The 18952-nt window shown below is 44.1% G+C and overlaps 1 protein-coding gene across 1 annotated transcript; it reads left to right on the forward strand.

Annotated features, from left to right (window-relative positions):
- The first annotated feature begins 70 nt into the window (after positions 1–70).
- Positions 71–17122, forward strand: INTS2 (integrator complex subunit 2). Its single transcript, XM_064166781.1, has 24 exons — positions 71–399; positions 847–985; positions 1680–1782; positions 2002–2115; positions 2816–2946; positions 3043–3216; positions 3731–3957; positions 4704–4829; positions 5381–5452; positions 5544–5658; positions 6019–6087; positions 7393–7527; positions 8208–8384; positions 8536–8644; positions 9122–9226; positions 9634–9798; positions 9986–10187; positions 10722–10847; positions 12343–12532; positions 13403–13642; positions 14657–14764; positions 15362–15467; positions 15646–15822; positions 16310–17122. The coding sequence occupies exons 1-24, from the start codon at positions 107–109 to the stop codon at positions 16477–16479; spliced, it is 3573 nt and encodes a 1190-aa protein (XP_064022851.1). The 5' UTR covers positions 71–106; the 3' UTR covers positions 16480–17122.
- Positions 17123–18952: the final 1830 nt, after the last annotated feature.

The following is an 18952-nucleotide window of genomic DNA, read 5'->3' on the forward strand; positions in this document are numbered from 1 at the left end:
GCCTTCCCGCCCGCCCCTGCCCTCGCTTCCTGCGCGCCTCCGCCGTGACGCGTTCGCAGTGCGACGCCGCGGGCTGAGGGCTCAGCGGCTGCGGGACGGGGCCGCTATGGCGGAGTGCTCCGGCCTCCAGTTCGTCAGCCCCTACGCCTTCGAGGCCATGCAGAAAGTGGACGTGGTGCGCCTGGCCGCCCTGAGCGACCCCGAGCTGCGGCTGCTGCTGCCTTGCCTGGTGCGCATGGCCCTCTGCGCCCCCGCCGACCAGAGCCAGAGCTGGGCGCAGGACAAGAAGCTCATTCTGCGGCTGCTGTCGGGGGTGGAGGCGGTCAACTCCATCGTGGCTCTGCTGTCCGTGGACTTCCACGCCCTGGAGCAGGATGCCAGCAAAGAGCAGCAGCTCCGGTAATCAATCCCGTCTTCTGGGGGGAAAGCTGCGGTGTGGTTTTTCCGAAGCGCCGGGCTGGCCTGTCCGTGCGTGTCCCCTGGCAGGCCCCCAGGAAACCCCCGCGCTTTGGCCTGGGTTTCGCTGCCTGGCTCCGGGGCCTGTCCCCGCGGCTGGGGGTCTGTGATGTTCCTGCGTGGAGTTGCCTAGGCGGAGGGTGGCATGGGTAGGGACTGGGCCGGCTGCCTGAGGGGAAAAGACACGTCAGGGGGATGTTGTTTCTTCACTGTTGCTCCTCAGAGAATTCTGATAACCTGCTGAACTCGATTTCATTATGGACTACAGTTGCAAGACTCTCCATGTCATTGGCACGACAGAGGAATTCTTGGCAGGAATTATCATCTTCCTTTGACCGATAAAACGTTTGTGCTGGCATTTAACACTTGCTGGTTTTAACTGTCTGTTAGGCACAAGCTTGGAGGAGGTAGTGGAGAAAGCATCTTGGTGTCCCAGCTCCAGCACGGGCTGACCCTGGAGTTTGAGCACAGCGATTCCCCCCGGCGGCTCCGGCTGGTGCTCAGCGAGTTACTGGCGATTATGAATAAGGTAAATTCCTCTAGAGCTGGGCATTAGGGAGTTTTAGGGTACTGAAAATGCTCTCTGAGTAGGTTGATTTGCTGTCTGCCGCTGTTTGTGGTGTGTGTGAGAGTATCCTTCTGCAGTTCCTGACAGGCCCCATCTGACAGAACGGTGGCTCTGTGTCTGCTTTATCGCAGCCTGATGAACCCAGCTTCCTTGGAGAGCAAACGAGGGTAGCCTTTGCTAGTGTGATATAGAGTCTGTATATTCTGTTATGCTGTACTCACATATGATGTGATTTTGTTATGCATCAATGCAGAAGTCGTATTTGAAAACAAAATGAAGATATTTTTCTTCATCCTGTTCTTTTCTCCTTTTGCAGCACGATATTTGTCACTGCACTTCTCCTACCCTCCCCACCTCCTTGCTTCTCCCCCCAGCATTTATTTTCCTTGTGTAAACTTACCACATTTTCAGAGCTGTCAGTGAGCTGCTTCTCTTTTGTCTGGAAGGAAGCAATGACACCAGCCATGTGGAAGTGTTTCCTCTAGCAATTATTTCTTGTTCCAGACACTTTTTTCCTTTGCCTATTCTGTGTTTACAGCTGTACGTTTGGGACAGTTTTTAATGTATTCAATCTGCTGAATTTAAAGCCATGAGAGACTGATTAGACAAATGGCTTCATAAATCATGCTCAGTGATGATAAATGATGTCTTGTAGGTGTCGGAATCAAATGGGGAGTTTTTTCTCAAGTCTTCTGAGCTCTTTGAGAGTCCTGTGTATCTGGAAGAGGCAGCAGATGTCCTTTGCATTTTGCAAGCAGGTGTAGTATTCTGTTCTTACAGTACTTTCTGGCTGCTTACCAATGTAAGGAGAGAACTTTTGGGGCTGTAGTGACTGATTTAAGGTTAATCTGGGCTGTCTGGCTGTTTGAAAGAGGGGCAGGTCACAGGCTGATCTTCATTCATGTAAGTGTGTTATTTGAACAAAAACTTGTTTCACAGCCCAACACTGACTTTTAAACCCCTCTTTATTTGTGCAGAGCTGCCTTCGCTGCTGCCAATAGTTGATGTGGCTGAAGCTCTGTTGCATGTTAAAAATGGAGCTTGGTTCCTCTGCCTTCTGGTGGCCAATGTTCCTGATAGCTTTAATGAGGGTGAGTTACAGTTTCTTCTTGTCCAGATTAGCTTTTTCTAGAGGTTTGAAATTATTTCTATCAGTAGAGTTAATTTTGGGCTAAACCATGTTCCAGAGACATTTGAATGTGAGAGTGTTTGGCTCATGGAATGCAGTTTCAGTGTATTTATGCCTAGAGATCCTGATGGGCTCCCATTTTTACCATGCTGTTTACCCTTTTGTGCAGTCTCTTGTAGACTGCTTGTGTGCACATTGCAGCTTTTCTGATGTAGGTCACTGTTACAAAGGCAGTGAGTGACTGGGACTATGAACCCGGTCTAGCTTTGCTAATAATCCCTGTTCCTTCATCTGAGACATATTCCATGGTGAAAAATTTGTACTGCTGGTGTCTGTTCTGCATCCCTTGCCTCACAATAAGATTTCAGTCCCCAGGGCTGCCAGACACACAGCTTACATTAGATAGAGGATGAGTAGTAATTGGATAATGCATGGATCGGTAATGACTCTGTAATTTCTCCAAGGAAAAAGACCATTTCCTTATTCTGCCTGTTTAGTGTAGGTCCTGAGTTCTTACCCAGACAAGGTTTGTGTGGCCCAGCTAACAAATCACAATGGGCTGAACAAAGTGGCTTGACTCTGTGTGTTCATGTGGCTTTCTGTTGGAGAGTTCAGGCTGCCTGTGGTAGTTTGAGGACTCACTCCTTCTGTTGGGTGCTCAGTCTGCAGAGGTTTGATTAAGAATGGTGAGCGGCAGGATGAGGAGAGCGTTGGAGGCCGACGGAGGACGGAAGCACTTCGCCACCTGTGCAAGATGAACCCTTCCCAGGCTCTGAGGGTTCGAGGCATGGTGGTGAGTCAGGCCTTAGTCTGTCAAGAAAACCTTAATTATGATCCTTATTGGAGTTTAAAAATGACAACCATGATTGAGCCCAATCATTTTACCTAGGTGGAAGAGTGTCACCTACCAGGTCTTGGTGTGGCTTTGACCTTGGATCACACCAAAAATGAGTCTTCAGAAGATGGAGTAAGTGACCTGGTGTGTTTTGTGAGTGGCTTGCTGCTTGGAACAAATGCAAAGGTTCGGACTTGGTTTGGAACTTTCATCAGAAATGGCCAACAGGTAAGAACAACAACTCTGAATGCTGTGCTTACAGAAAAATCCTTCTCATGGCTTGCTGTAACTCTTCTGACTGTGAGCGCCCACACTTGTCTGAATGCACAGAAACCCTGTTATGTGTCTTGGACCAATCTCTGCAAGACAGTCTCTCATGGGTCTGTAAGTAGTGCCCTTGAAGTAGCCCTCCCTGGTTGTTCTCCTGACAGGATTTTAGACATGAAAACCAGGGAATTGGAAGTTTATATTGTTTACCTGATAAGTATTTCCATCCTCAGTGTTCACAAGTTGCATCTTAAGTTGCTCAGGTAGTTAAAGCTTGTGTTTTGATGTAGTAAGCTGTTGTAATAGGATCACGTGTTGCCTCTTGTCCTGGTACTGAAAATTGCATTTAAAGAAGCCTTCTCTTCCCCCGTTCTGTTTTTCCCTTGACTTCAGCATTACAGCAGCTCTTGCATAATATATTGTTTGATGGGCTGAATTTTACATTGTCCTTCTCATCTTTTAACCTCTTACACAGAGAAAAAGAGATAATATCAGTTCTGTGCTTTGGCAAATGAGGAGGCAGCTGCTCCTGGAGCTCATGGGAATCCTCCCCACGGTTCGCAGCACACACATTGTTGAAGAAGCAGATGTTGATATGGAGCCAAATGTGTCTGTGTACTCAGGACTGAAGGAGGAGCACGTGGTGAAAGCCAGCGCATTGTTGCGTCTCTATTGCGCTTTGATGGGAATTGCTGGGCTGAAGTGAGGAATGTTTTAGTGCTTTTTATTCACACTCTGTCCACTTCAACAGAGCTTGATATCTCTGGCCACTTCTGGAGCCTTTGTGTCCTTGAAAAAGCCTTGGCAGGACTGGACAGTTTTAGTGCTAGGAGAGGCCCTTCTCATGTGCTGAGGGCTGGAGTTGCCAGCTGAGGGAAGTTTATAGTGCAGAGAGCAAATACCACTGAATGCTAAGGTCTCTGGAGACAGGCATGGGTTTTAATTGCTGGTATTATTCTCAGCAGAAAAGTTTTTTCATTCTAATGGTAAAGATTTGTTAACTTTGCTGATTCTGTAAATCTCAAATATTGCAGGAAGTGAGGTGCTCTCTAATGGTGCAAAATAAGTTCTGCTGACTTGTTAAAAGAAGTCAAGGCCAAGGTGGTTGGGGCAGTGAGATGAAAAAGCAGCTGAAAATTCAAGCCACATGCACTGCATGAATTTAGAGCTTCTGTCCTTTTACGTTTTAGTGAGTGCTGATGTAGCATCTTCGTGCACTGTTAGGTTTAGTTTAGGTGTTTTGTACTAATAAATAAGATTATATCCTGGGGAAGTTTCCTCATTGTTGTTACCTCAACAGATTTTGAGGTTCATAGAGAATTGGCAGTTAACCTTGATAGCTGTTTATTGATGGCAGCTTGATAAACAGATTAAGTAAGACAAAAAATGTAAGTCTCTTCACTTTGAAATTGGCAACCTGGAGTTTGTTCTTTTGCTGTCCTTTTTAGGCCAACTGATGAAGAAGCTGAGCAGCTGCTGCAGCTGATGACCAGCCGACCTCCTGCAACTCCAGCTGGTGTTCGCTTTGTGTCTCTTTCCTTTTGTATGCTCCTGGCCTTCTCCACTCTTGTCAGGTACCTCTCAGTAAAGATGAACTAGGGAAAGGTATTGCTGTTAGAGCACTGTTAAGGCAGTGACCTACCCAGAGCTGCTAAGTTTCTCCTAATTGTTTCTGTAAGTCTTCCTAAGTTGGTAGAAGGGAATTGTCCCACACTTCAGTAAACTGATACTGCCCTCTCCTCTCCCTCTCGCTTATAGCAAAACTTTTAAGAGAGGAGCTTAGTTCTGAGTGGTTTTGGAGGCTAGGCTAGGCTTTTCTAGTTCACTTGTCTATGGAACAAGTGATTGAGTAAATTCTTCAGAGACCCTGTTGAAAAGAGTGGTAGCAGGGATATGCAGTGGATGTACCTTTCTGCTGTGTGCATTCAGTAGAAGAGAGTGCCTGACAGCTGGGCTAAAGTTTGTGCTAAATATCAGTGCTTATCAGCTGTTTGATGCTGAAGTGAAAGTGACAGAAAGTCTCCTGGCTAAAATTCCTCAAATGCTGGCTTTTCTGCTAGTAGTTGCTAGTAAAACCAGTGGTTGTTCCTGAGAGAAGGACCTTTTCTGGATTTTCTTTGTGCAGCACCCCGGAACAGGAGCAACTCATGGTAATGTGGCTTAGCTGGATGATTAAGGAGGAAGCTTACTTTGAAAGGTGAGAGTAGCCTTTGCTTTTGATATTTCCCCTCATTTCACATTCACTTATATCCTCTTGGAAAATAACTCTTCCTCTTTCTTACCATTAGCATTTCTGGTGTGTCTGCTTCTTTTGGAGAGATGCTTCTCTTGGTAGCTATGTACTTCCATAGCAATCAGCTCAGTGCTATCATTGATTTGGTCTGCTCCACCTTGGGAATGAAGGTAAAGTCTCAACTGTTCCCTGCACATGTTTCTGTTCAAATGAACTTTTTACTCTGTATTTATACTCTTGTATTAGTTTTGATATAAAGAGCTTTGAGGTTTGCTAATGCACTTCAAGCATGAGACAGTATCTGAGCAAATGTAAAAGCTGGGTGGATGGGTTTTAGGGATAAAGAAGATACGGTGACATTTGAAAACACCTGATTTATGCTTGATGCATAGATGTGAATATTTTCCTGATATCTCACTGAAGACAAGTTTCAAAGGGTTTAAAATTATCAAGTTTATAAAAGAAATTTGCAGCTCTTGTAAATAAAGCTCTAACTTTCGTACTGAGAAGTACTTTGTTCTTTGTTTCAGATTGTTATTAAGCCCAGCTCGCTCAGCAGAATGAAGACAATCTTCACACAGGAGATTTTCACTGAACAGGTATTTGAAGTGTAGAGTTGTTCTTTGGTCCTTCCCCCCTCCTCCCCTTCTCTTTCCCCCCTCCTCCCCGTCTCTTTCCCCCCTCCTCCCCTTCTCTTTCCCCCCTCCTCCCCTTCTCTTTCCCCCCTCCTCCCCTTCTCTTTCCCCCCTCCTCCCCTTCTCTTTCCCCCCTCCTCCCCTTCTCTTTCCCCCCTCCTCCCCTTCTCTTTCCCCCCTCCTCCCCTTCTCTTTCCCCCCTCCTCCCCTTCTCTTTCCCCCCTCCTCCCCTTCTCTTTCCCCCCTCCTCCCCTTCTCTTTCCCCCCTCCTCCCCTTCTCTTTCCCCCCTCCTCCCCTTCTCTTTCCCCCCTCCTCCCCTTCTCTTTCCTCCCTCCTCCCCTTCTCTTTCCCCCCTCCTCCCCTTCTCTTTCCCCCCTCCTCCCCTTCTCTTTCCCCCCTCCTCCCCTTCTCTTTCCCCCCTCCTCCCCTTCTCTTTCCCCCCTCCTCCCCTTCTCTTTCCCCCCTCCTCCCCTTCTCTTTCCCCCCTCCTCCCCTTCTCTTTCCCCCCTCCTCCCCTTCTCTTTCCCCCCTCCTCCCCTTCTCTTTCCCCCCTCCTCCCCTTCTCTTTCCCCCCTCCTCCCCTTCTCTTTCCCCCCTCCTCCCCTTCTCTTTCCCCCCTCCTCCCCTTCTCTTTCCCCCCTCCTCCCCTTCTCTTTCCCCCCTCCTCCCCTTCTCTTTCCCCCCTCCTCCCCTTCTCTTTCCCCCCTCCTCCCCTTCTCTTTCCCCCCTCCTCCCCTTCTCTTTCCCCCCTCCTCCCCTTCTCTTTCCCCCCTCCTCCCCTTCTCTTTCCCCCCTCCTCCCCTTCTCTTTCCCCCCTCCTCCCCTTCTCTTTCCCCCCTCCTCCCCTTCTCTTTCCCCCCTCCTCCCCCTCTCCTTTCCCTTCCTCTGTAATCACTTCACTTTGGTCTACAGGAAGTGTCCAAGGCCTACTGGAACTAAAAAGCCTTGCATGTCTTTTTTTTCTACTCTGATGTGGTTATGCTTTTTGTACACTTGCTTTTTTAAGTAATGAGGAAGCAAAGGAGAAAATCTATCCACTGTTACATAATCTTTTGTGATGGCAGGAAATGGTTCACAAATACAGTACCTGTGCTACTGTTTCATATATGCTGTATTAAACTACATGGAAGTGTTCTTCAGCTTCCAAACAACCCAAATTAAATATGTCAGAACCAGTGTTGCTGTGCAGCTTTACCACCTGCTGCTTGTGCGCTGTGATAAGTTGGCAATTTGTAGTATTTGTCTTGATGATGATGAGTTTGTTTCAGGTTGTTACAGCCCATGCAGTTCGTGTGCCTGTGACAGGAAATCTGAGTGCTAACATCACTGGGTTTTTGCCTATCCACTGCATTTACCAGCTTCTGAAAAGTCGCTCCTTCACCAAGCACAAAGTATCCATTAAGGTAGGACTTCCATCTTGTTTCTGTTCTTGACAATGTTCACTGGGTTTTACAGGCTGGGTTTATGGTTGAATTATAGGATTGTAATTCTTGATGGCTCTTATAGCCTATCACCTTGTGATTTAAGAAGAAGCTGTGTATTAAAGCAGGGTGCTCACTTTTAGCTCTCTGGTTTAGATCACAATGTAATGAAGTTAAACCAATAAGAAAATTTTCTTCTTTCCCCATTGTCTGCACTTAACAGAATCATAGTCAAAATGGTATCTTACAGAGTGTTTGGGATTTTGAAAGATCAGCAAGTCCAACCCCCATGCCAGAGCAGGATCACCTAGGGTAGGCCACACAGGAACACATCCAGGCAGGTTTTGAAAGTCTTCAGAGAAGGAGATGGCACAAGGTCTCTGGGCAGCCTGCTCCAGGGCTCTGACACTCTCATAGTGAAAAAGTTTCTCCTTTTATATTTTTTTGTTATGTTTTTCAGCCAGGACAAGTTTTCCTGGTGGAACTGCAGAGTGGGGTCCAGGATACACACTTTATGACCAGGCCCAACTCAGAACTGATAAAATTTCCAAATTCAGCCTCACTGAGTTAGTTTTTTGTAGCTAGTTAAAAACTAGCCTACTTGCAGATAAAAGAAGTTGTCCTTCAGCTTTGAAACTGAACCTGTGATGGTTTGCTTCTAGGACTGGATCTATCGGCAGCTCTCTGAAACCACCACTCCACTCCATCCTCAGCTGCTTCCTCTTATTGATGTCTACATCAACTCTATTCTTACTCCTGCGTCTAAATCCAATCCAGAGGCCACAAATCAGCCAGTCACAGAACAAGAGATACTAAATGTTTTTCAGGGACTTTCTGGGGTAAATGATTTGTTTCCTTCTTTCATGTCCTTTGATGTGAACAATGGGGCTTTACTGCCTCATCTTTCTTGGTATTTGCAGGTAAATTCAGATTTTTTGTTGTCAGGAATCACGAATGCAGCATGACCTTTGTATGTGATTTGGTATGCAGGGAGAAAGCAGTCGTGGCTCTCAGCGCTACAGCATCACAACACAGCTGCTTGTCCTCTACTACGTCCTGTCCTATGAAGAAGCACTTCTGGCAAACACAAAGATCCTAGGTATGTGTGAGTGCATCAGTGGAAAACAGAAAATTAGGTTCAACAGAGGAATCTTTTCAACATCCAAAATTCACATTGCTGTGAGATTCAAGCTCAGCATAAGAAGTTAAGATTCTTCTAATGAATGCAGCACTGCTCTAGAAATTTGAGACATCAAGTTTCTGCTAAAGCTCTGTAGTTGAAGAATTTATTTTCCAGATTAAAAAAGGTCCAAACAATCCAAAAAGTTTGGAGATCTTGTGAACAAATGTAAATACTGGGAAAACTTTTAACTGGGAATGTTCACAGAAATGGTTACCCAAAGAGCTTAATTTCATACTTTACCAGGAATGAGGTGTGGTACTTGGGATCGTCTGTTTTACCTGGATAATATAGAGACAAGGGCTTTGCATTTTCTTCATTGATTCAGTTGGGGAAACAGGTTTTTTTTTTCCAGCTGTAACTATAGGTGTGGTTTCTTGTCCTGTTCCCTCATAGCTGCCATGCAGAAGAAACCCAGGTCTTACTCCTCAGCACTAATGGATCAGATTCCAATCAAGTACCTCATCCGGCAGGCACAGGGACTGCAGCAGGAGCTGGGAGGTGAATGTCTAACATGCATGGGCTGAGCATGTTCCCAGCTTTGTGGCTGTCATGTGTTTCATAGAGTGCTTTCCTTTCTCTTCTACAATCTCAGTAGTAACCAGTGGGATTACAGGTCTGTTTGATGGGTAATGGTGAAAGTTTGAGGAAAGCAGTTCTTTTTAGAGTGGGTTTTAGAGTAGGATTTGACTGCGAATTTTTAACTGTTCCAGACTTGAGTTACTCCCACTTCTCCAAAAAGCAGCTTGTTTCTCTTGGAGTTAGAATGTCAGGCTGCAAACGTGAAAGCTCGCTGAACTTCTCAGTAGGGATTCAGTTGAGATCTGCTGTTGAAACCATAGGCACAAACATCTTCAAGTGAAATGCAGCTACTCAGATCTAAGCTGTGTACTTTAATACTCCTAAAGGTTTGCATTCTGCACTGTTACGCCTGCTTGCCACTAACTACCCTCACCTGTGCATTGTGGAGGACTGGATCTGTGAGGAGCACATCACCGGCACTGATGCCTTACTGAGGAGGATGCTTCTTACAAACACTGCAAAGAACCACTCTCCCAAACAGCTTCAGGAAGGTAAAAAAACTTCACCTGAAGTAAGCAATGTTCTTCCAAATAATGCTGGAATATAGTGGGTTTGGAGGCGTGTAGCCATTTAATTCATTTGGTCGTTCTGCATTGCCTAACAAAAATGTTCTGGTGCAAGTCAGAAGAGAGGTCAGAAATCCAGGTTCACCAAGATCCCCTTGTCTTTATTTCATAGCATTTTCCATGCTGCCTGGAAATCACACCCAGCTGATGCAGATCTTGGAACATTTAACACTTCTCTCAGCTGGTGAATTGATCCCATATGCAGAAGTGTTGACATCGAATATGAATCAGCTGCTGAATGCTGGAATTCCTCGGAGGATTCTTCAGACTGTCAATAAACTCTGGATGGTTCTTAACACTGTGATGCCAAGGAGGTGGGTTCAGAACATAGTTCAGCTTGGTGTTGCAGATAGGTGGAATGCCACTTAATGTTTCCAAAATAATGGCACAGTTCCTCTGTTTGGGAAACTGGAGGTTGTGACTGAACAGAATGTGTTTGGATTTGTATTCCTTTTTGATTTGTTGGTGGTTTTAACCTTTGCATTTAAAACGAAAGGAGTTTTTTTCTAAGGGGAAAGGAAGTCACCAGTTTGCTTCAAATGTAGGAGCATGGGTCTATAGTGTACATTGTTTACATTGAATTACTGGTGAAACATTCTGGTAAGAGCATGCCTTTTATGAGGAAGTGGATGCTCTATTGCAGCAAAACATTTGCTTGCTGTAACTGCAGTGAGTGTAAGGTGGTAACAATACCCTGATTAACTTCAAGGGCTGCAAGTAAAGTGTGAGGGTTTTGCTCTTTGATAGCCTAGAAAAAGCTGAGATGAGGGAGTGTGCAGTTGCTTATGTGATCCTTATCCTTTTACAGATTAGATAATAGAAAAATCTTTAAAACAATCTCATTTTAGGTTATGGGTGATGACTGTTAATGCTCTGCAGCCTTCAGGCAAAATAGTCCGACGGCAGAAGTACACTCAGAATGATTTGATGATTGATCCTTTGATTGTGCTAAGATGCGATCAGAGAGTACACAGGTAAGCATCTCCCTCTTCTAGCTCTGTATTCTGTGGTACTTACATCCACAGTGGATGCTAATCATAAAGGTGTTTTCACAGAACATGTCTAAAAGCTTTGTGTGCCTCCAAATTTCTTTTCAAACTAATGATGGGAGCTTCTAAGTTCCATCTTTATATTAAACTTATAGGTCTGAGGTCTGACTGAACTGTGCTTGCTGTTACTGCATGTCAGATGTCTTGTTGCACAAGGTCTGTTTTAGAGACTTTGAGATTTGTACCCAAGTCATCCATTTTAGATTTGTGTGTGTGGATTTGTTCTAAACAGAGACTGGAGCATGTTCTAAATGACTGCTGCCACGTGGTGGTGGTGGTGGTTGAGGTTGTAGCCCTGCCTTCCTTCCATCCCTCACGGGCCTGTAGGTCTTGTGTCTTTCTGGGTAACAGAGGGTTTTGTAGGTATTCCATCTTTTTGTGGATAGCACTTTCTGCCAGTGGGTGTTTGATGGATAAGACAAAGGTAGATTTGCTCAGTTTGCCAAGAAAGTCTTTCAGTAGTACGTGGATATTAGTTCTTCTAAATGTCAGTGATGACAGAGGAGGATGTGTAACGCTGCTTTGTGGCTCTGATGCAGAAGAATCAACTGAGAGAAGTATTGAAAATGATCCATATTGATAGGAATGGATGAGCTTTTAGGGAGAGTATGAAATAGTGCAAACAATAAGTCAGAATTCATAAACTATAACTTTGCCTTTTCAAAGTAATGAAGAAAATTGCATCTGTTATTCTGAAGAGACACAGTTAAATGCACTTTAGCCTCTAGCTTTATTCCTTGTGTATTATTTTTCATGTTTTTTGTCAGTTGTGATTTATTTTCCCCTCTTTTTTATTCTTCATAATAAATGGCTAATAGTCAACTTGAATTGTTCTTTGCACACATCTGTCCCCCTTGCCTTTTTAGCAATTGAGCTATGAATCCAAATTTCATTTGAGTTGCTACAACTCAGCTAGTCCTCAAGTTTCTGTTGATGACATCTTTAATCCCCAGCCCTTAGGTGAAATATTTAACTGCACATCCCTTCATCCCTGAATGCAAATTGAAAATCCTATGTTTCTAAAACTATTTGGGAGATTTAGAATGCAATGTGATTTGAAAACTACCGTCTTAGTGTGGTGGAAGCAGTTCAGAATTTGTCTGCCTTGTTCTTCCCCATTATTCAGTATTTTTTTTTCCTTATTTCACATACAGGCAACACTTTTTGGATTTGCTTTGTTCACCAGAAATGAGTCTCTTTAGCAGTTCCTTGGTTTTGTATGGTGAACACTTACATGTTTGTGCATGAGAGAACTAGGGCTGAGTGGCAGGGCAGTAAAAAGGATTGCGATCTTCAGTGCATTGCTCTGCTAGGGTAAATAGCTGTAGTATGAACCAGACCACAACCAAATGAGCCTTTGAGGAGTGCTTTTACTTTGTTCTGCCTACTGAAATGCCTTTTTCCTGTGTTCCTGTATCAGGAGTCCTCCCCTGATGGATATAACTTTGCACATGTTGAATGGATATCTTCTTGCTTCAAAAGCTTACCTCAATTCTCATCTAAAAGAAACAGCAGAGCAGGACATTAGGCCATCCCAAAACAATGCAATGGGTCCAGAGGCCCCAGAAGTTACAAGGGAAGAATTAAAAAATGCCCTGCTTGCTGCTCAGGTAAGGGGGAAAAGATGGATATGAAATGATGTGAGACAGTGATAGAACAGAAATACAGAAACAGGTTTAAAGGGAGACCTTTTTAGTTCTTTGTTTACTGACTTCTGTTACCATGTAAACAACCCCTTTCTTGTTAAATTTTGTGGTCTTTTTTTCTAGTCTATCTTGGTTAATTGCTTTGATAGTGTAATTTTCTGTGAGTTAGTGCAGAAAAGTTATGCTTACTAGCCCTTTTGCCTTTGTGTTACCAGAGGCACTTTCTGTGCTTAAAATTGGAGCAGTAAAAGATGAATGAATGTGACAAACCTACGCATGATCATTTGAACTGTTATTTAAGAGCAGCAGCCAGCACTGTTAAGTGTGAAGCTGAAGAACAGTTAACTTGACTAATCCTGTTTCACTGACTATCTCTTCCTTGCCTCTGTCTGGAAGAATGTCACATAGATAGCTCCTATTATAAGGTAATTTTTTAGGTAGTATAACATTCCATATTTGAGTAGTGTAGTCTCCTCTGGCTACTGTGAATTACATGGCCATGTGCACATTTGGAGTGGTCTGGATGCTTTAAAGGACCATTGAGTATTTATTTTGAAACAATACAAGACTCTACTGAACTGAGTCTTTTGATCTGTGGTTATGGTTATTTGTTGGACTCAATTTTTTTTTCTTTTCATAGAAAGCATTGGGATATTTCTAATATACAGGACTTGTGATTTTTTTAATTAAGTTGCTTTTACATAAAAAAATCTATAGGTAAAATTTCTAGCAACCTGACAGTCTTCCACTTTTAAAATTGTCATTCCTTTGTATTTGATCTCTTTGATTTCATTGAGGGTTTTATGCCTGTTCTGTTGTTTGATCTCTTCACAGGACAGTGCTGCTGTGCAGATTCTTCTAGAGATCTGCTTACCTACAGAAGAAGAGAAAGCTGAGAGCAGTAATTGCCACAGTTTGCTAAAGAGTGTTCATGGTAGTACAGGCCCTACGAGTTCTGAGCCAGAAGAAGATAGCTTGTTGTGTAATCTTCGAGAGGTCCAGTGCCTGATCTGCTGCCTGCTGCATCAGATGTATATAGCTGACCCCAACATAGTCAAGCTAGTTCATTTCCAGGTCTGTTTTACACTATTTTGGTTCTTTCATGGTTTCTCTGGTCAAGAAAGAGCTAAGTGAAGTGGTGAATGGATGTTGAATGCTGTTGCTGTGTTTCTCAGAAACTGTGTCCTGCTCTTCTGCTTCCCTTCTTGTCAAGTTTGTAGTGCTTATGTTTCCTCCGTATTTCAGTGCTCAAACTCTTGTTGCTATGAAGAGAACACCTGAACCATGCCTGTTTCTCATCACTAAAGACATGTTTTGTCTGTATCTCTGCCCTTCATTATATCCAGATAGTTTGTCCATTTCTAGGCCAAGGAAAACTGGCTTAATAATAATTCCTTGTGCCATATCTCTCGTGATTTACTTTTATTCTGACCATGTTTTGAAATGTGGTCACCCATTACTCAAAACTGCAATTTGGCTTCAAGTGTAAACATCTTCTTTCCTTTTTGTTAGGGCACACTTTATATCTTCTGAGTGAAAGGAGAAAGGTTGCCCTTGCCAAAGCAGCTGTACACCTTCAAAAAAATAGAGGAAAAAGATTATCAAGGTTTTTTAATATAAATGTGCATTTAGTGTGTGTTAAATTGCCCACTGCCAGGTGGTAGTCTCCTTAAAAGCAGTTAATTTCTCTTGACCTGGAATTGATTGACTGAAAAAGTCATAATGGTGTGCAGTTGTGAAATAAGCAAGTTTGGGCCTATGGTGAATTTTGGAGCAAATGGGAAAGGCGTGGAAGGAAAGGATCACTGCAGCCTGGTTTAGCCTGGGGGTGAAGGGATATTTCCTGTGCAAATAATATATTGAATCTCGAGGATAAAGAACTGTTTCAGATTCTTGGTTTGTCACCCAGCCTGCCTGATGTTATCTTGGGCTATGGACCTGTTCCTTATAATTCTGAACAAAAGAGATATAGAAGTGTGTTGTTTTGGGGGAAAAAATAACACATTAACATAGATCTAAATCTTAATTAGGAGAGAATGTTTAAAACTCTTTTGACACATTGACACATCTGTTTTGTTAATCACACAGGGTTATCCATGTGAACTTTTGGCACTGACAGTGGCAGGGATTCCATCGATGCACATATGTCTGGATTTCATACCAGAGCTGATTGCCCAGCCTGAACTTGAAAAGCAGGTACTGTACAGTCACCTGGTTTGGGAGTCACTGTCAGTAGCTAGCCCTGATTAACTATTGGGTAAGGGGAGAAAAAGATCACTAAAAAAGGTCCTGTTCAGACGTGCCTGGGATGTTAAGGTAATATCTCTAGGCTGTTACCATGAATTAAAGGCCAGGCCTTTAAATGCTCTTAAAATCAGGGACAAGGATAATTTGTCTTAAGATACTGGAGCCAGACTCTTCAGTGGTGCCCAGCAAAAGGTCAAGGGGCAAGCAGGTACAAATGACCACAGGACATTCCATCTGAACCTAAGGGAAAACTTTGCTGTGAGGATGCTGGAGCACTGCTCAGAGAGGCTGAGTCTCCTCTGGAGAGATTCCAGCGCTGACTGGGCAACCTGCTGGGTGGCCCTGCTTTAGCAGAGGCATTGGACTAGGTGGTCTCTGGAGGTCCCTTCCAGCCCCCCTACCATTCTGTGTTACTGTCTCTTTAATTTCCTCCTTGGTAAAATAGTATTTACTAACTTGTAAATTACATGAAAAGCTTTAGCTTAGAAGTACAAAATAATCTGTAACTTTATTGCTTATTTCTCTTGCCTTTTTCCTACTTAACAGATATTTGCCATCCAGTTACTGTCATTCTTGTGTATTCAGTATGCACTGCCTAAATCTCTCAGTGTGGCTCGTTTAGCCATCAATGTGATGGGAACTCTGCTCACAGGTAAGCACTCCAGCAACTTCTGCATACACTATTGTGTAAATTACAATTCTTTGCCTAGACTGAATGTAGTTTTGTCTAAATGCCACTATGTGAGTGATGACTGTAAGAGTAACAGCAATTATTGGCTAGATTTTTATAATGATTGCTTTTTACTTAACAATTTCCTTTTCCTTTGCAGTTTTAACCCAGTCAAAGCGCTATGTTTTTTTTATGCCAACCCTGCCTTGTTTGGTGTCGTTCTGTCAAGCCTTTCCTCCTTTGTATGAGGATATTATGTCTCTGCTGATACAGATAGGACAAGTTTGTGCCTCTGATGTTGCTACGCAAACAAGAGACTTTGACCCAATTATTACACGTAAGTAAAGCACTTTGTATTTCAAAGGTAACACTGTGGTCCCAGGGAGAAGATGCTGTTCTCGTTTCAAAAGCTTGACTGTAATTGGAACGCAGTATAAATTTTACTGCTGTTGTCTTGTAAATGTAGAAGGAACTTATGTAAAAAATCAAACCCAAACAAATAGGTGGATTTGCTGGAGACTAAATGGGCTGGAAGTATCCCTTTTTCATCAACTTTGTGCTGCCTGCCTTCTTTTTTGTTTCCCTGCCTGTATCATGTCAACCTGTATCCCTGCAGGCAAGTGTTGTGCACAGAATTTGCCATTGTAGCTGAAGGATGAAAGGCTTGAGTAAAGGATGTTGATTGTAGAGAAAGAAAAGTTGTAGTGTCTAGAGAAATCATCTATGGGGCTAAACCTGGTGCCTGACATTTGTGGTTTCATAATCGTTTTTAAAAAGTATTTATTCATTTAGATGTACTTCACTGCTTCTACTTAATTTTCTAGGTCTCCAGCAACTAAAGGAGAAACCACATCAAGTGTCAGGACTTTGTAAAGATTCATCTAGCAAAAGTTGTTCAAGGGACGTTGCAAGCATGGACCCTGATGTTCGGTTGTGCCAGTGTGTTGAAAATACTATCATCGAAATAATTAACATGAGTGTAAGTGGAGTTTAGGAAGAACCCAAATGACATTATAGTGTAACTACTCCCAGTCTGTGGTGCCTAAATTTGGAGAAAACTGTGAAAGTGGACTGAAGAACTGGAAAACAAGAAGTCTCTGGTTTTCATTCACTCAATTCAATTATGGCTGAAACAAAAAATCTTTATAAAAAGGCATATGTTGCTTCCAGTGAAAACTTTTTGAAGCTGATGGGATTCATAAACAATTTCCAGTGAAACTGGGCAAGATTTACAGGCTTGCTCAGTTTCTGGAGTGAGTCAGCAATACACCCAAAAAGAAGTTTTATATAGTCACGAAAAGCAAACAGCAAAATGATGACTATTAACAATTTCTGGTTGAAGCTTTGCTTGAGTTCAGTGAACTCTTCCAGAGTCTTGCAGAGTAAGATGTTAAAAAAATGCAACATGGAAGATGTGATAAGGAGGTGTAGGGAACTTGCACCATCTCATCAAACACTAAGAAAATGCTTTAACTTTTTTCTTTGTGTTTCAAATGATTGGTCAGCTTCAGTTCATGGGATCAGGAACTTTATTGATCAGTCAGCCTTCATTGAAAGCTTGGAACTGGTCTAAAAGTTTGTTTTAAAACAAAAAAGTACTGTACAAAATAAACTGTAGAAAGGGGATTTTTTTAAAAGCATATGTATTTTTAATGTAGCTCTGATCATTTAGTGTTTTTTAGCAACACTTTAAAAGAGTTGAGAAGGACCTAAGAAATAAGTGTGAAGGTATCTTGCCATCAGGGTAAGATCAAAAAAAGAAATCAGTGTTGAGGGTGACTGGCAAAAGCTGAATTTCCTTTTAATGAAAGGAGTGACAGGTTTCAGCCTTACTGAAGTGGTTGTGTGCAGCTTGGTGGACACAGGAAGGCTGAACCCTTTGTGCTTCACGCATGAACCTGGTTGCTCTTACATACACGAAAGCAGGACTTTACCTCAACAGCTGCTGTGTGGCATTGAAGGAGAGGTGTGTGGTGCACTGCTTGGGCGTTCCTTGAAGGTTGCACAAGCTCGGAGGTGAGGCAGCAGATGCCTTTGTGGCAGAGAAGGAATTAAGGTTTGGCTGTTGTGCCAGAATGCTTCTGCATGCCTGAATTGCTAAACTTGTCAATCCAGCACTTACTCTTTCCATAAATGACAGCGCCCAAGGTCTTTAAGAAAACCAAATCTGTTTATATCCTAGAAATTGTGGCCTGGGCTAACTCGTGCCTAGCTTGCCTGCTGTCTGGGTTGGACAGAGATCTGAGGAAGGCTGAGACCAAGCTGCCAAGCACACAGGGGTTAGTGTTGTAGGACCACCAGCGTGCTGTGACATCGGCTGACACCATCTGCCTGCCGTGTCAGGTTTTGTCACCCCCGTGTGAAGTATGTAAATAATCCAGATGTACTGGGGGGGTTGTGTGGGTTTGTTTGGTTTTTAATATGCTAGAGTGGGATTTAAATAAACCCCCAAGCGCGATGTCCGACTCGCTTGCGGAGAGCCTCCCCTGCGCCGCTTCGCATTCCGACCTTGCTCTGCAGTCGGAGCCTGCGCCTAGCAACCGCTGCCAGCCGGCAGCCAACAAGGGCCTCTGCCATTGGTTGTGGTTGCGCAGAGGAGGAGGGCGGGAGCGGCTCAGTGTGCGCTCCGCCGATTGGCGGCGCCGCCCCCCTTCCTGTCAGCTGATTGGTGGCGGGAAGCACGGACGGGCGCTGCGGAGGCCTCTGGCGCCTGAGGTGAGCCGTGGCGAGGTGCCGGAGCGTGGCCGCCAGGGGCCTGCGCTCCTCTCGGGTGGAGGGAGGGGACCTTCTGCACCCGTGCCGCTTAAAGAGGAACAAGAAAACCCCCAGGTGTCTCTGTAGGCTGGGGCGGGGTGAGACGGCAGGAGAATGACAGCAGCTTCTTAAGCGCTCCCTGCCCTCAGCCGGGCAGAATGGGTAGGAGGCAGCTCCGTGGAGCTGCAGTGGGAGCAAAGTTTTTCCTTACGTTCACTTGGAATCTCCTCCGCTCTAACTTGCACCCGTTGCTCCATGTCCTATCGTTGGACATCAATGAGAAGAGCTTGGCTCCGTGCTCTCGGCACTCGCCCTTCGTATCTTTGTAATGAATGAAGTCACCCCTCAGTCTCCTCCAAGCTGAAGAGCCCCAGGTCCCTCAGGCTTTTCTCCCAGTGCAGATACTCCAAGGCCTTCCTCGTCTTTATGGCTCTGCGCTGGACTCTCGAGCAGTTCCCTGAGGTACTTTTTGAACTGCGAGGCCCAGAGCCGGACACAATAGTCTAGATGTGGCCTCACCAAGACAGAGTAGAGGAAGAGGAGAACCTCTCTCAACCTACTAACTACAGCCCTTCTAATATAACCCTTTTGTTTTAAGCCATCTATGCCTCTTCAGTATTTTTAGTTCAGTAATTTCGGCGTTTTAACATGATAATGAAACTCACTTAATTTTATTATCCATAGTGAGAGTAATGCAGGATTATACTCCCCGA

This window comes from Pogoniulus pusillus, chromosome 27 (assembly GCF_015220805.1).
Source record: "Pogoniulus pusillus isolate bPogPus1 chromosome 27, bPogPus1.pri, whole genome shotgun sequence".
In the NCBI taxonomy this organism is placed as follows: domain Eukaryota; kingdom Metazoa; phylum Chordata; class Aves; order Piciformes; family Lybiidae; genus Pogoniulus; species Pogoniulus pusillus.